Genomic DNA, 15941 nt, shown 5'->3' with positions numbered 1-15941 from the left:
GTACCCTTAACAATAAGTAAATGCCAAAAAAGAAAAAAAAGAAAAAGAAAAAAGCTGCTCATCATTCGGCTAAGCATGCCTGATTTCTTGAAAACAATGTGTAGAAGAGTAGTATCATTTGTTTCTGCTGTCTTGATTTCAGACTTCTCTGCTGGAAAATCTAATGATTATGCATGTAACAGACAACGTAGATAAAAAGGGAACATCTTCATAGGCTTATTATTGTCCTTTTATAGTCTAATTGGTATGAAAATCCTTTTTCATGTATCAAATGATGGAACATGATCGACATGCATAGAGAGGTATGCCATTCGCTTCAAGATATTCCTATAGGGATCCTGCTCTCGCTTCTCAAGTAAATATGCTATGTTCTTTTCTACCTCAGACTTTATCTTCTTGTATAATATCTTAGTCAATTTCTCGTCCTTCAAACATTCCTTCATGCCTTCTGTCTCTATTGGTTTCCCAAACAGAAAGTAGAACCGGCCAGGGATCTTTGGGTAAAAGCCTGGAACAAACAAATCTTGGTGGGAGACCTCTTCCCCAGTTCGTTCAATTCGGTTCCTGGATCCAGATATAGATTGAGATGAACACAAATAAGTCGATATTGTACAATGCAAATAAAATTTTGTAATATGGATATGATGGAAATGTGGCAGGATGTCAAAGATGTTACTCATAAAAGAGATTTCACCTCAACTTTATAGCTTTGTGATTTTGCTGTCTTATTTGCTGGTTCAGAAATGGAATCCTCATTTGCTCATTGTAGTCAAGGAATAACTGCCAAATTTCAAGAATAATTAGTCTATACAGATATTAAGCTGATGGTGTCTTCTTATGACATATAAGGCCGCAAAGCTGATGGAAATATGGGTTCTGCTACACATAAAGATTCAGGATTATATGGAATACACTGATTAGGGATAACAAATCGTGGCTTTCAACCTATTCTGGACAAATTCAAGTATGCAACAGGGCGTATTGTCCTTTATACTTACTACCATCTTAAGACAAAAATTCTGAAATCAGAACCTCTATTTTGCTCTCTGTTTGTTAAACTGATATGGATGTCATGTCAATACAATGAGTATAAGTTCATGTTACCATGCTAATGCTAATTTGACATAAAAAACTTCATATTTCTTTGCCTCATGGAAGTAATTGTGACTGAGCATCAAAAAAAAAAAAAAAAGAGTGCGAGGCCAAATTAAGTGAAGCACAGTAAGCTTACCTCCACAATATCATCTACCCCAACAACTCCAAAAGGTACAATTGTTACCCCAAACTTTACAGCCATTCTAACGAATTCGGGTTGCTCAGGCCAAAATAGCTTGTAGCTTTCGCCCTTGGAACACAGAAAAACATGAGATAGAAAGGTCAGATTTATCTTACTCATTAATGGTTGAACCCGACTTATGAGCAATGCTGTGGTGCCTGAATATTTCATATTCATATAAGAGCTGCATATTAGCTGAAGATGTGCTCAGAAAAGATTGAATAGTAGAAGGAACAGGGCCGTCTGCAAGAGGAAGAATTAATAGAGAAAGCCTCCACTCCTAACATGTTTAGACCAAGCCAAATTTGGTTAATGTATGCGAAGAAAGAAATAAAAGGTTTCACAGACATTAGCAAAAAGGTTATCTGATCTGATCACAGACATCATTTTACTTAAAAATATAGAGAGAGGTTTCATTTACTTGTGTGGATTGAAAAAGGGGGCTTGATACCCCAAGGAAGGTCTTCCAGATCAATTAGAAGAAGCCTTTTGATCTTACATTACAGCCATCACTGGACGATATGCTTTCTGAGAAATTGGTTCTACAGCTTTCTTTCTTATTGGTTTTAAAAATTCAGGTTTCCAACATTGTTGGGCTGAAACATAGGCCTATTGTTTGAGTCACTTAAGCAGGATAAGCGAAAAAAATACAAAAGTTGAACATGCCTGATTATTCAGCATAAACCAACACTTCTTATGGGTAGATCCCAGTAAATAATGGAGAAAGAAAAGTATAATGAAAAATCTGTCAACTGGCTGAAGAAAACGAAAAAGGAAATTCTTCATACAGAGTTAAAAAGATATTATAACGGCACCTTACCTTACGGTGGAGGGCCTCACGCACACCACCAGGATAGAGAAGAACGTGTGATTTAGCTGAGAACAACTTAAAGAGGTTTCTTTCTGAGACAGGTAATGCACCAAAGACTTCGAATAAATCAAAGTTGGAAGACTCTGCATACTTGGATCGAAAATTTTTAGTGAACATCTCAGGGTGTGATAGACCGCGGACAACCATATTCTTTTCTCTCAAGAATCCTTCGACCAGGGAATAAATTTCAGCTCCAAGAAGCATGTGATAACCAACTAAGAGAACTGGTCCTTTATCAGGAACTCCTCTCAGACCCCTCACAATATTTGAATCTTCCAATGTCGAGTACATCACTGGACTAGTTGCAAGACGGTAGTATCTGCATTTCATGTGATTAAATCAAGGAGATGACAAAGCGCCAAGGAAGAACCACATATTTTGGAAGCCAATTCCATTAGGAAACTATAACTCATTTCGCTTAATCAGAATGCTTGACAGGTGCCAGGACATTTTATCAGGATTTTTTTATTCTGAATCTAATCTGTTGTGCATTTAAACAATAAATTCATCCCAGTATAGACTTGCAATAGAAATGACTACTAGTCCTAGTTGTTGAACACGTCAAGAAAAGCAATCAGAGTTCATGTTTTGCTCTCTAAACAGATAGCTATTAAACTGTTGAGCCCATAAACTTTATCTGTGAAATTTCAGGTGAACAAAAAATGAATAACGTAAGCTTCACTGTATATCTGTTATGGCCTGTTGTTCGAATGTTGGATTTAGAAATAGTTTCGCACTTCTCAAACTTTATAGTTGGAAACTAGAACGCCTATCTAAGCTATCACTCCTCCATAATTGACACTGTGTAACATGTATCCAAGTTTGTCATCAACTAAGTTATTCTTTTTTCAACATTAAAAGAAAGGATGAATTCTATATTTATGTTCATTTGGCATTGACATGCTGAAAGTTTGGACTTCAAGTTCCGCTGTTACATTACAGAACTTGATCTAAGCATGACCTGATTAGTAGAATAAAGTTTCATGAGGCTACATCTATAGTATCTAGACATCAAAATAACTTAGTGTCTTTTATTCCACATACCCGAGAATTTTGTCGAAGGCCAACTTGTATTCTGACAAGCTAGGAGGCACATAATCTGAGACTTCATCACGCTTAGTCTTACGACGGTAGTGACCGGTACCTTTAATAACAGTCAGCAGATTAACAGTACCTTCCTGCAAAAAATTTAGTAAACTGAAACGTTAAGACCATACAACTTTCACATCTCAACCAAAAAAAAAAAAAAAAAGGAATTTTAAAAACCACTTCACAGACTGGTCAGCAAAATATGTAATGCGCTAAAAGAGAGTTAAATTTTGAAACAATTCATGCTATATTGAATTGAATTTGAAGTTTAGTTGATGTAATATTAGGTAATTCTGGCTGAGATGAAAAAGTATAAGATAATAAAGAGCTGATTGAAATTACTAGGAAATGTTGTCCACTCTAACTCTAACTCTGAACTGAAATTTGAGTTCTTTAAAGCATGAGAAAATTAAGGTGGCCACGCTTCTGTCTCTAGATAGCAGTGCATAGCATAGCTCTTGAAGTAAGAAACACTCTCCTCATGCAGAGTTGTCAAAGAATCAAGTACACGAGCAATTTTATCCTGGATTATGGTATTTATTCAATATTGGACGACGTTATTTGTCCATATCTATCATTCTTAATAAACAGGTGGTTTATCCTCCTAGTAACTAAATGAAAGTAATAAGGCATAGTCAACAACTTTTCTTCAAGAATGAACTTTTTATTTGTTCAAAAACGTTACGTTCTGAATTTGCTCTCGAATTAATACCAAACTAAGTGCTCCACAGCTTCCTGAATTCCAGGTCCTTGAATGATCCTCCATGAACATAAGGAAGTGATATAAACTTCAGTATCCAGTTACTTTGGGACGTCTGCTGTACAATTATCTTTCGGACCGTTTCTTCCATAATGTTGTTTGGTAACCCCAGGCAGGCTTGGTTCTTTAGGACTGATTTTGTGAGGGTTAAGATGAAGTCCTACTTAGTTATTTTGTAAATTGTATCCATATTTACTCAGTTATTTATAGGTACCAGCCTTGGATGGCAAAGAGTTCTGACCTGTTTTGAAGTTACTACCTAACTTTGTACACATTTACTACAGTCAATTGGAGACAGAAAACCAGAGAGAAATACTTCCAAATATTCAAGCAGGTTCTTGAAATTCCTCTTACAAATGTTTACTCTGCAAATAACTACAGCTCACAGAATCACTTTTCAACACTTCTAGAAACTTCTCTTGTTATGATATATGATCTCAGCTTACATTAAATGGAGTTTCATTTCATTATTAAGGACACCTGGTCTCTCTAGGAAGAAACTATCTGTCTAAAGAAAAGCTGTGCGTAGTTGACAAACACTATCTTTGAGGAAATGAAGGGTATGTCTATATGCTCATAAGACCAAATGAAAGGCCAGGAGAAAAAAAAAAAACTTTTCAAATAGTCTGTGGCTTCCAGCTTAACAAGAACTGAGGTTTCTCATACAGGGACATATAAGTTTGAGAATGCTGGCAATTAGTGTATACCAATAGAAGAGTGTGGCCATTGTCCTTGAAGCCCCGGAATATGCAGTTCCCTACAGTATCTGAAAGTCGTCTTCCCTCATCTTCGCTTGGAAACATATTGTCCTTCCCACTAAAAGTCAGAAAGACTATCAAAGCTAAGGGAGATGGCATTTAGATTTACAGTTAGGTATAATACAGGTGCATCTTTACAAGAATAAGAGGGAAAAAGAGATGATAATGGTGTCATGTACAAGTGCACCCAAAAGAATTTTGGATGCAAAATAAATAAGCAAAAGGTAGATGCTGAGAGAGATATTCGTAATTGGCTAATCATTGAAGCAAAGCAACAGGCATGTCAGATGATGCAGGAGATTTCTGACATTAAAGATAAAGACTGAAGACATGTCTGCATCATGAAAGTGCTAAAGATCCAGAATATGTGCAGACCTTGCCAGAACAAGAACTTCAGCTTTGACAGCATGGAGACGGGAGTTTGCATAAGCAGCAGCAGTTTTAAGCATCTTCCGCTTCCAAGTGTAAAATTCCACGGGTATGATATCGGCTAACCCCTTCAAAGGAAGTGCAGAAGATCATAATGCAAGCTGTAGCCTTTACAAAGAATATTAACCTTAAGAATCAGTTTTGGGGGAACAAGGTCACATCTCGACAACCGACAAGCAACTTTGGCGATCCATTATCTACCAGATATCGCAATCTTCCAAACTACTGGGTGATGCATATTCGTCATTAACGTCAAAAAAGAGTCAGATTTTACACGATTTCCCTGCTGCTATCATCCATATAGTCAGATATCATCAAAAAAGAGTCAGATATCATCCATATCCATGAAATTCATGAGCTCTCAGGCTTAATCTTTTTTTTTTTTTTGTTCATTTGGAAACTTCAAAACTACAATATAGTTTACTTCTTTATGAAGGTGAACATGCACAAAAGTAATCAGAACAGACAGGTCAACGTGAAGAAACTAAAAAGAAAAGAATCCATGCAACGCCAAAAAGAATGCAGAAAGAAAAGAATCCATGTAACGCCAAAAAAGAATGCAGCATAACCAGATGCAAGTTTCTGTTCTTACAGAAAGAGGTTGTGATAAAGCAGCCAGATTTCTGAAAACCTCCTTGGCGCCTTCGGCTAGAGAAAAGCCACTTGTATTCAACATTGCCCTCTTGATCGAGTCCCCTAGATCATGAAAGCAACGTTCTGTATCTTGTATGAATATTCAATTAAAAAAATTCTTTACAAATAGAGAATAAAAGGAAGAAAGAACAACACTCAGAGCACTTTGCTGCAGTTCCTAACTTCAGAAAAGGTTTTTGCCCGTCTTTGAGAAATCAAGTGCATAGGGTAGCGTTACTGAAAGTCAGATGTTAGAGGAGAAACAGGTTGATATGATCCAGTACTGTTACTGCGGGGATGTATGAACTGCAGATATGTTCTATTATGACACTGAAGATGTCTCGAAATATGAAGATTCTACATATTTCCTCACATAATAAGGGGACACATTTCACTAGTGCTTTGGTCATTGGAGACTTCAATTGTGTCAAATTTTAGTTTAGTGCTTAAAAAATCTTCATATCTACTGCTGTCCTATGGGATCTTGATTGTGGGGGACTAAAATATATATGTATAACTCAAAATTTAAAAGAGAAATTAAGAAGAACAAAATAAAAAATCACCAAATCTTACAAAGAACCATGCCTTAAAGTGTTCCATTATTCTGGTAATTTTTGTCATCCACAATCTTCTTCTTTCTTTCTTTGAAATAACTTTTGTCTCACAAAATTTTCCCTTCACTCTCTGTTCATATTCTAAAAAGAAATCAACCTTGGCAAAACTCCTAACTGTATCCCGAAAATTTTTTTTCATTTGGAAAATTTCTGATGGAATATAAAACACATGGCGTAAGAATTCCAATCAGGTATTGCTATATAGCATCGAATGTGTAGAGGCCCTTCACAGTTTCAACTTAACCAAATCATAAGCCTGAAAAGCCAATTTAGACCATATTCAAAATTTCAAAACAATCTCAAGTTCTTCTCTTCACGAAAGTGTATGTAAAAAGTCAACAAGTTGCAACGTTTACAGGTTACGAATCAAGCATTAAACTTACAATAGTACCAGCAAGATAAGTGATTTGAAGAATTATACTTTTTAAGATCTCAAATAAACTAGAAAACAAGACTTTGTAGGTTGCAAAATTCATTGGGAGCTTGTACAACATTATGGCCAAGATTATATCAAAATACTCGATTGGCTACCTGAAGTCATGCTGAAAAGGTAAGGCATCCTAGTACAAAGTTGATCAGGCAAAGCCTCCAAGAGAGGGAGCAAAAGTCGAAGTTGTGACCGGCTATATGATGTTGCTGCAATGCAATTCAACCTTATTGTTAGTGATTGCTGTATAAGCATACTTGTAATGAGCTGTCGACTGGCATAAATGAACTGCAACACTAGCAGGAGATAGATGTAAATGAACTACCAAAAGACTATAAGAAGCAAATAGTTTTCTTGAATAACCTGGATTGATTAATATTACAACCAGGTCAATCACAGGATTACGAGCAGCAACAGACAATGCAATGCATGCCCCAATAGATTCAGCAACCAAATAGATTGGCTTCTTTGGAGAAGATGCACTCTCAAGTTTCACAGCATTCTCAACAAAGTTTACTAGCCCTGCATATGTAGTATACTTCTTTTAGGAGCTTAAGAACATACAAGCAACCAGAACAACAGTGTACGACAAATAAGACGTGTAACATTCTTAGTATTGGTGCAACAAAGTGAAAATCCCAAGAGTTTAATTCGCAAAGAGTACATGCCAAAGACATCCAGTTCACTAATTTTAAGGACCATGAAAATCTGATTTACGACTAAGAATAATGGTTAAGAATGTGATGACATTATGTCAGAGTGCAGTCATAAATGCAATGCTTCCAGAAGTTCCATTTACCCAACATTTTCCTGAATGCTCTCAGTACTTAGCTCGGAAAGTCTTTCCGTCCTAACTCCTTTTATGCACAACAGTACAAGTATAACATGTATGAGTAATTCGGGAAGCCAACATACTACAAATCAATCTTTTTAATTAAGATGAAGACCTTGAAATGGCGTGCGATCAAAAACAGGAATGTGCATGCACCGAACTTCAAAAACCCTGTATCCAGGCAAACCTCTTTGGTTAATACAATAATGGCATTCTGTCTTCCTATAAAATCAAATTATGATGCCATGAATTTTATGCAAATAGTAATAGTTGAAACTGTTGGCTAATAGTTCAGTTCACAGTATTGAGGGAATAGGTTATTCCTGGTGCAGATATGCAGGCAGAAAGAAAAGGACATAAAACTGAATTCCAAAAACTATAACCATCCGAGTTGAACAAGACATTAATTTGGTTTGACCTATAGTAAAGCTTAAGCTGGCAGCAAGAGCATAATGTGGCGAACCTGATGGTTATATAATACTAGAATGGATTTGTATACTTTAAATCTTTAGTGCAATTTAGACAGAACAATAAACCAATGTAAAACGCAATAGGTGCTTGAGCTTGATCCTCCCAACTTTATGTCAGAGAGAGGAGTACAAGATAAAGTTGGTAAATGGAAACTACGCAAACAATGTGCTTATAAGGATTCTAAGTAGAACTTACTTCCCCAGAGCTTTATGCTGCAAGATCAAACCCAATCCAAGTCCATCTAATCCTACACGCACAAAAGCTAAAGTAAAATTCCAACTTCATATGAGAATTCTGCAAATCACAAGTTCCTTTGCTAGTAGAGTGAAAAAATTACATAACGAATAACCCTCAGCAATACAATGAACTCAAATAAAATACCCAAGAAAAGTTACCAGGCAAGTACAAAAGAACAGGTGAATCCTTTAGAGGGCATCGACATTCAATGGGGCAAAACCACCGTGGTGGCCCGTAATCTGGCCTAACTATGTCTTTTTCTATCTCTAAGTAGTCCTTAAATGTCTGAGTGCCAAATCCGTCATCCCACAAAGGCTGCAATATCTCAGCGGCATCATTTGCTCCCTCATTACCTTCAAAATAATCTACTGCCAATGTCTTTCCAGAACTACTCAAATCCCCAATGTTCTCATTCTGTCTCGCTGCAGAAATTCCATAAACCCTACTTGAATCAGCCCTGAACTTAATCAATTTCCTAGAACTCACACTTCTATGCCTAACTGAAGCATCCCATCTGAATTTTGAAATTAATGAACCTAACTGTGATACTGCAAAAGAATTTATTGTTGATCCCATGTTTCCTTCAATATGTCCCAGAAATCCAATCTAAAATTATTCAACAAGATTCAAAAAGACATGACATTGGTCCTTTCAAGCCAACAAAAGAAAAATGTATAGAATTAGTACAAATTAGTTTGATATACTGTCTCCTAACAGTCCTATAAAGTACAGAAATATGTCACACTTTTCATGCTTACAAGAAACCAGCAAGAAAACGAAATTACTGTGAAAAGGAGTAACTGAAAACGTGCTTAAAAATGTCAAAAAAAAAAAAAAATTCATTGGTAAAGATACCTACTCATGTAGTCATATGAATTGTATGCATGCATTCTGAACCATGATAACAGCTTGAATGAACTTGCGTGCTGTAAGGAAACTAGTGATTTCTTCTTTTTTATTCACTTTTTTTAGTGATTTAGTTAGCAATTCCTGGCATTCTGGACTTCTTTGAAATGGTGGAGCTAAGGTACAACATTAGATCGCTAGTTGTGTGAGTTATCATACTTGATTTTTCATTTGTGTAATGATGCATATCACCAGTGTATCACATTTACGAGGATATCCATGTAAGAAAGGCCACATGTTAATATGTTTTTCTCAAATTTAAATAATCTACTTTTTTAAATTCTTAAACAAATTTGGGTCTGCTTAAATTTTGCTGCACATTAGCTTATAAGGATCATTTGTTCAAAATTCATCTTTTTTTAACAATACATACGTCTTCAGTTTAGAGTTGTTTTTGCTTGAAAATTGTGGATTATCAACTTATTCCCTTGCTTAATTCCAGTATAACTTCTTCCTTCATCTTTTTTACCTCCTTGGCTCTAGAAATTGTCAAATGTCCTTTGACAAAATTTATTACCTTCCCTGAAATTGTTTTGTGGATCTGGCATACCCAATTTCTGAGGTGGCGGATTTTCCATCTGATACTCCTTAAGATCGCATGATATCTTGATCGTAAAGATCAGAATATCTTTCGTCAGGTGTCAAGTGTAAAATCCTGTGCCTCATAGTTAATTTCTTGATGAAGGCTTACATTTGAAATTCGCTGTGCTTCCTAATTCCTTTGCTTTTGAATTGTCTAGGAGATAATTTTCTTATTATTTATGAAGTTTGAATTGGTTAGTATGGGGACGAGTCACCCCCTTACCTTGAGAATGTGTCACCAGAAAGGGTGATGTTTCCACTCCTTCAAACTTGCCTCTCAGTGGGATAAGTGTCGATCTAAATGCTTTGGTGTCAGATATGAACCTGAAGATTCTCTGGATGCTTTACTCCTAAATATAATCTTTGAACTTTGGATTAACATGTAGAAGCCTCGTATTTGGAGTATACTTGGACGAAAGAACATTCTTTCTTAGCCCTAAATACGTACTCCAAAACTGTGTTTCCTTGTCCAGATTTGTCGTTCAAATCGAGAAATGATTCCAAGAAGATTGTGTATCTGTAAATGCTCTTGATTCCCTACTTCAGTTAAAAAAACTTTTACTGAAAGCAAGAGACAAAGTTAATAGAGTCCCTAATTCTGTATTTTATGCAAAATAGAAGGCTTTTAATGATCATCTACGCAAATCTACTATTTCCCTCTTCTGAATTAATGACCTCTTAGTGGCCAAATTGTTTTCTCATACGACTCTCTTTTCACAAGAGATTCTTATGCCAATGAAGATGGATAGCTTTTGCCATTTGTTCTTCTGGAAGTCGTGCTTGCAACTTGAATTTCTACAGGTGACGCAACAAAGCCAACTAATCTTTTGTGAAAATTTCTGCAGCTTTTGAAACTAAACACTTCGATTTGCAACTCTTCTTTTTGTTACCTTTTCTGTCTCCTATCTTGTTCAAGTGCTTCTCACCTCATCTCCGACATGATTTAGGTAGCGTAGCACTAAGTAAGGTGTTGCCAACATGATAGCACCATTGTTGGTCAGACCAATCACGTGCCGGGCATTCTTTGCCTTCAGGGCTGGTGCTATGTTTTGCTTATTGGCAAGCAGCACATGCATTTGCCATCATACCGTGCACAGTATTTATCGTACATCATGCATGCATAGGCTCCATTATTCCAGGATCGCTGCTCAAAGAATGCCAGCTGAGGATTAGTGGAAGATGATAAGGCTGTATTACAGGATAAATTCAATGAGTCTACCGAAATCAACGGTGATCCAAGGAGATAACGAACGTATATATGTGATATGCCATGTGCTTATGTTTGCATAGATATCGAATGGACATGATGCAAATTGGGGTAAAAGGGATTTATTAGATCAGGAACTTAATTAGAACTTAACATGTTCAGATGTGTTTAACAATAAAAATAAATTTTTTTTAGTGTAATTGGGACCTTTCACTTACCATCCATTTTTCGTACAACTTAATTCATCCCTCCCTCAAAATAGAATATTTTTAATTAGTTAAGTGGCCGCATAGGCAAAACTCCAAAAAACTAAGGGTGTATTTGATAAAATTGAAATTTGACGGTATTACGTCAATAAATTGTAACTGGGAGGGTGTCATATTTGGAGTTATATTCCTCGGCTGTTGTTACAGTCACCGCTATTGGTTTTTCTCTTGCATTTGCCATCTTTTCGAGGTTTAAGTGGGATGAAGGGAAGTTTAAGCTTTTGTCTTCATTTCTGGGGTGTTGATGACAGTGTAATTTCTTTCAATTTCTGTCGATCTGCCATTCTTTTTTTTTTTTTTCTATTTGCTTGGTGTAGGCTTGACTAATTTATATATATATATATATATATATATATATATATATATATATTTCTGTTTATTGGCCTAGGTTTGCATATAAGGACACTGCACAATCCTTACTTAGCTTCTAACCTTCACGCTTGTTAAATCTAGCAAGTTTGAGAAGAATGCAATTGTCGTGAAGTATGCCCGTCCGATCCTTATTGCAAATGTATTTATTTGAGTGAGTTTTATCCTGTTGCACATAATTCTTGGCTGATTCTTGATTTTTAGTCTTAGCTAGTTTCTGTACTGTTCTATGTTTGGGGATAGCGTATATGGCAATTTTGGGAGGGGATGAGCTTTCGCGAAATATTTTCCTAAGTAAAAAGGATGAAAGAAATAAATGGATTTTTTATTTCAAAAAATAAAGGGAAAAAGACCTAAAATGGGACTTTAAAAATGCAATAATTTGGGCCCAAAAACATGGTTTAAAAAGGATTTTTGAGAAAAAGGGAGTCGCCCTTAGTATTAAATTTAGGTGTTTTCTAGTAAAAGAAATGAGAAAATCCCTTTTAGACGACTTCAAATCTTAACGAGAGAAAATCAGTTTGGAAATCACGGTTGAAGAAAGGGTAGATAAAGATTCGATTAGTTCGAACCTAGGGTATCCTTTCAAGCTAAACTAAACTAGTTATGAGGTTTAGTCAAAATTTTCCTAATCTAACCATAAAACATTTCAAATTTGGATGTTTTTATATGAATGTAAACCTAAAGCTAATGAGGCATTGGGAGGGGCTAAATATCCTTTCAAGGTCTAATTTGAGATATCTCACATCTGTAAGAGAAGAGGAAAGAAATGGTTTAAGGACTTGGGTGCTTGGATCACATAATAATTTGGGTTAACCATTTTGGGTCAGTGGATTTCGATCCAAAAATTGCTTGGGCCAGCCCTTGGACTCGAGTTGTGATAGTTGATATCAGAGCGAATCTCACGTTGTTTCTACGTAGGGTGAGCCAAGACCAATGGACTATGGTTCATCAAACGGGGGCCACGTCTAGAGTTCGTTTAAATTCTGACGGGTTTTGCGAGGACGCAAGATCCTAAATGTGGGGAGAATGGGATACCAAGCGTACAATTTAAATTCTGATGGGTTTTACAAGGACACAAGGTCCTAAAGTTGGGGAGAATGGGATACCAAGTGGACAGTTTGAATTCTAACGGCTTTGCGAGGACGCAAAATCCTAAAGATGGGGAGAATGAGATATCCCACGTCGGCAAGAGAAAGAGGAAAATAATGGTTTAAGGACTTGGGTGCTTGAGTTACATAGTAATTTGGGTTAACCATTTTGGATCAGTGGATTTCGGTCCAAAATTGCTTGGGCCAACCCTTGGACTCGGGTCGTGACATAATTAGTGCCAATGCATTAATTGCTAAATTCTAGAGTAATCCTTTGAAGGGGTCACAAGTATGCAAAATAAGACTCAAAAAGATAAAAATTATAATTAATATATATGTGTGTATATATCTTTATCTTTTATATTATATAAGAACAAGTTTTGGTCAAAAATAGTTTTGAATTTCAACTGCATGGGCAAGGGCATTTTGGGATTATGAGGTTGTATGGAGTGTAGTTATAGCGCAAAGTACAATTTATGATATAATGTGTTTTCTTGTGTTTACCAAAATGCGGGTGTATTTTTTTTCAAATGTAGTGCGAATTTTTCTAAGGCATGGACATTTCAGGAATGTGAGGTTACCTGTATGGTCTTTTTACTAGTAGGTACAAGTCATAATGGCTTTTATGTTGCTGTAATTACTTAAATGCATTGCGCCTTATGTATCCTCATCAATGTCTGTGTTTTGTTTTCACAAAATATGAGTGTATAGGATATTTATGCATAGCTTTCTTGTTCTTTTCATTCCTTTCATGCTAATACCCAACAACTGACATGAATAAATTTAGATGCACAATTTCTACCAGTGGCTTCAACTTCCAATTCATAAGTGAGAAATTTATTCTAATTTTGGCTACATCGTATCCAAACTTCAAATTCAAATCTTTGATTAATTATGTTTTGTTCCAAATTTCATATTTACTATTTCTTCAATCGTAACATAACTACTCTAAATTCTATTCAAATGACGAACAATGACTGGTAACTTACTTGAGTGGTTAGAAATACAGCATCTCACTTGCAATTGGAGTACTATTATTCACGTGATTGAGAAACAAAAATCATAGTACTCAAAAGATGGAGAACACTATTAGAAATTACTCTTTGTCAACAGTCAGGTAATGTATGAAAACATGAACCATTAAAAATAAACTCTATCTTTTCCGACTTCTACTTCAATCACTTTTAGTATAGTGGTTGGCATGTATCATTTCACCTTACGTATTGATATGCATCAGTTTCATTGCTTATTGAGACTCAATAGTAGTACTTAAGGAATCAACTTCTAAATTCCATTCGTCATCTACACCTTAAATGATATTTTTCCCGTTTCACATTTTTTTCACAGTATAATTACATTTTTCATTTCAATTTTATTTTGCCTCAATCTCATGTTGTAAACCAAAACCACTTTTGTAAAAATAAAATTTTCTATCTAACATTTTCTTCTAATGCATTTTTGCTACACAGAGACAAAAGGTTGGAGCACTAATTTATAGTGCAGACATAGAATTTTTCAACAAATTGCTCTTATCCCATAAAAGGTACTAATCTCCGATGCAAAAGTTCAATCTATTTTGACCACAAATTCTAGTAGCAAAACTGAATATTTATGGATTATTGACAACACTACTCCGATCCAATAATTTCAAGAAATTGACAGGCCACTCATTCCATGTGTCTTCATCTCCCACATTGATAGAAACAAAAAATCCATATGTTCTGACCTCCCTAGATTTACTATTCCCGTTCAACCCCAACCTACAACAGCAGATCCACATACCAGACAAGTCATCATTGTTGATCAATAGTTCGACTAACACATATCCAATTAATAAAAATGTATTTAAATATGTTCTCACTAATGTTATGCAACTATCAACCAATCACACTAACTCTAAAACCTATCCAATTAATAAAAAATGTATTGACAAAGGCAACGAAAGCGAACCAATAGCTTACATTGCTATCGTACCCAACCAAACATCATACTATAGATAATGGAGGAAAAATATTATACGCAAAAGTGGTTTCTAATAATATATTTAACGGTTTTGCAACTCTCAACCTATCTACAAAACAATAGAGACAATCCAAACGGATGCACAAAATCGATAGGAGAGAATACTACTACCATCTGTAATAAAAAATTAAATGGAATAAACTACTACTTTGACTTTATGTAAATATTAGTATCGGCTGCAACATGATGTTGTTATATACTATATGCAAACAAATTAGGGAATAAAAGTTCTACTTTTACGTAATCTTTGATTCTTATGAATTTTAATACACAGTTATCCTTAATCTTTTTCATGGTTCTCTTTTTCTTATTAAAAATTAGTGGTCAATGCTACTATTTCAAATAATAACTACTAACTACCTTAAATCATGGGCACCAAACTCCTACATGATGCATGGGCTCCCCTTCCCTAGTGTATACACACACACGTGTATACATACACACACATAGGTACTTGTTGATATGGTCCTCGCGCAAGGTGCGAGGTTGCCCAGGTTGTCATTGAAAAGGTTTTGGAGGAGCAAAACGAATACAGTTGGATGGTCTGCTGTAAAATTAGGCATGTAATGAGATATCTAATGCTAATACCAACTAGATATTTCTTAGTAGATTTTTGACTTGTTGGTAATATGAAGTAATAGAATAACCAAGTTCTTGTGATTTTGCTGCACCACAGCAGTCACGGCACCTTCTATTTCGCTCACGATAGTGTTCCTCTAAGCTAACATATTTTCTTTTTGGAGCCATTATGAACAGATATCTATGCTTCTGAAATAGAAGACGCAATATCTATGGAATAGTGAACAAATATATATAATAAGAATAACTAAATACATATTGATATACAGAATAAAGTAAATACAGATATATATATATATATAATATTTAATCAACATAGAAAAGTAATGTGACAACATATACCAATCATAGAAAGCAGATCGTGACTCCATATATAACCAGAGAGTAACATAGCAAAAACAATCAACTCCAAGTAATAATGAAATTAGGACTATCAACTTTGCGTAATGATAAGAGTGAACACTAAGCATGTAAATTTAAAAAGAAATAGATGAAAGCACATAAGTAGCAACAACAGAAAAC

General features: G+C 35.4%; 1 protein-coding gene across 1 annotated transcript; it reads right to left on the bottom strand.

The window, feature by feature from the left end:
• Positions 1 to 260: 260 nt before the first annotated feature.
• On the bottom strand, positions 261 to 11317 carry LOC113760106 (acyltransferase-like protein At1g54570, chloroplastic). Its single transcript, XM_027302677.1, has 15 exons — positions 11311 to 11317; positions 10974 to 11073; positions 8556 to 8911; positions 8356 to 8407; positions 7805 to 7860; positions 7221 to 7379; positions 6962 to 7066; positions 5776 to 5879; positions 5130 to 5251; positions 4704 to 4812; positions 3192 to 3325; positions 2097 to 2466; positions 1232 to 1345; positions 695 to 780; positions 261 to 564 (listed from the first exon to the last, which is right to left on the bottom strand). The coding sequence occupies exons 1-15, from the start codon at positions 11315 to 11317 to the stop codon at positions 261 to 263; spliced, it is 2178 nt and encodes a 725-aa protein (XP_027158478.1).
• Between the last annotated feature and the right edge of the window lie 4624 nt (positions 11318 to 15941).

Source organism: Coffea eugenioides, chromosome 2, assembly GCF_003713205.1.
Source record: "Coffea eugenioides isolate CCC68of chromosome 2, Ceug_1.0, whole genome shotgun sequence".
In the NCBI taxonomy this organism is placed as follows: Eukaryota; Viridiplantae; Streptophyta; class Magnoliopsida; order Gentianales; family Rubiaceae; genus Coffea; species Coffea eugenioides.
Note: the sequence above shows the minus strand (reverse complement) of the source record. Positions and strands in the feature narration are given on the sequence as shown.

Excerpts from the sequence above, each read along its gene's own strand:
- LOC113760106 (XM_027302677.1), bottom strand. Across the intron at positions 5,252-5,775 it reads CTTTATCACAACCTCTTTCT|GGGTTAGCCGATATCATACC; the intron begins GTAAGAACAGAA and ends CTTCCTTTGAAG. Across the intron at positions 4,813-5,129 it reads GAAGTTCTTGTTCTGGCAAG|TGGGAAGGACAATATGTTTC; the intron begins GTCTGCACATAT and ends TCTGACTTTTAG.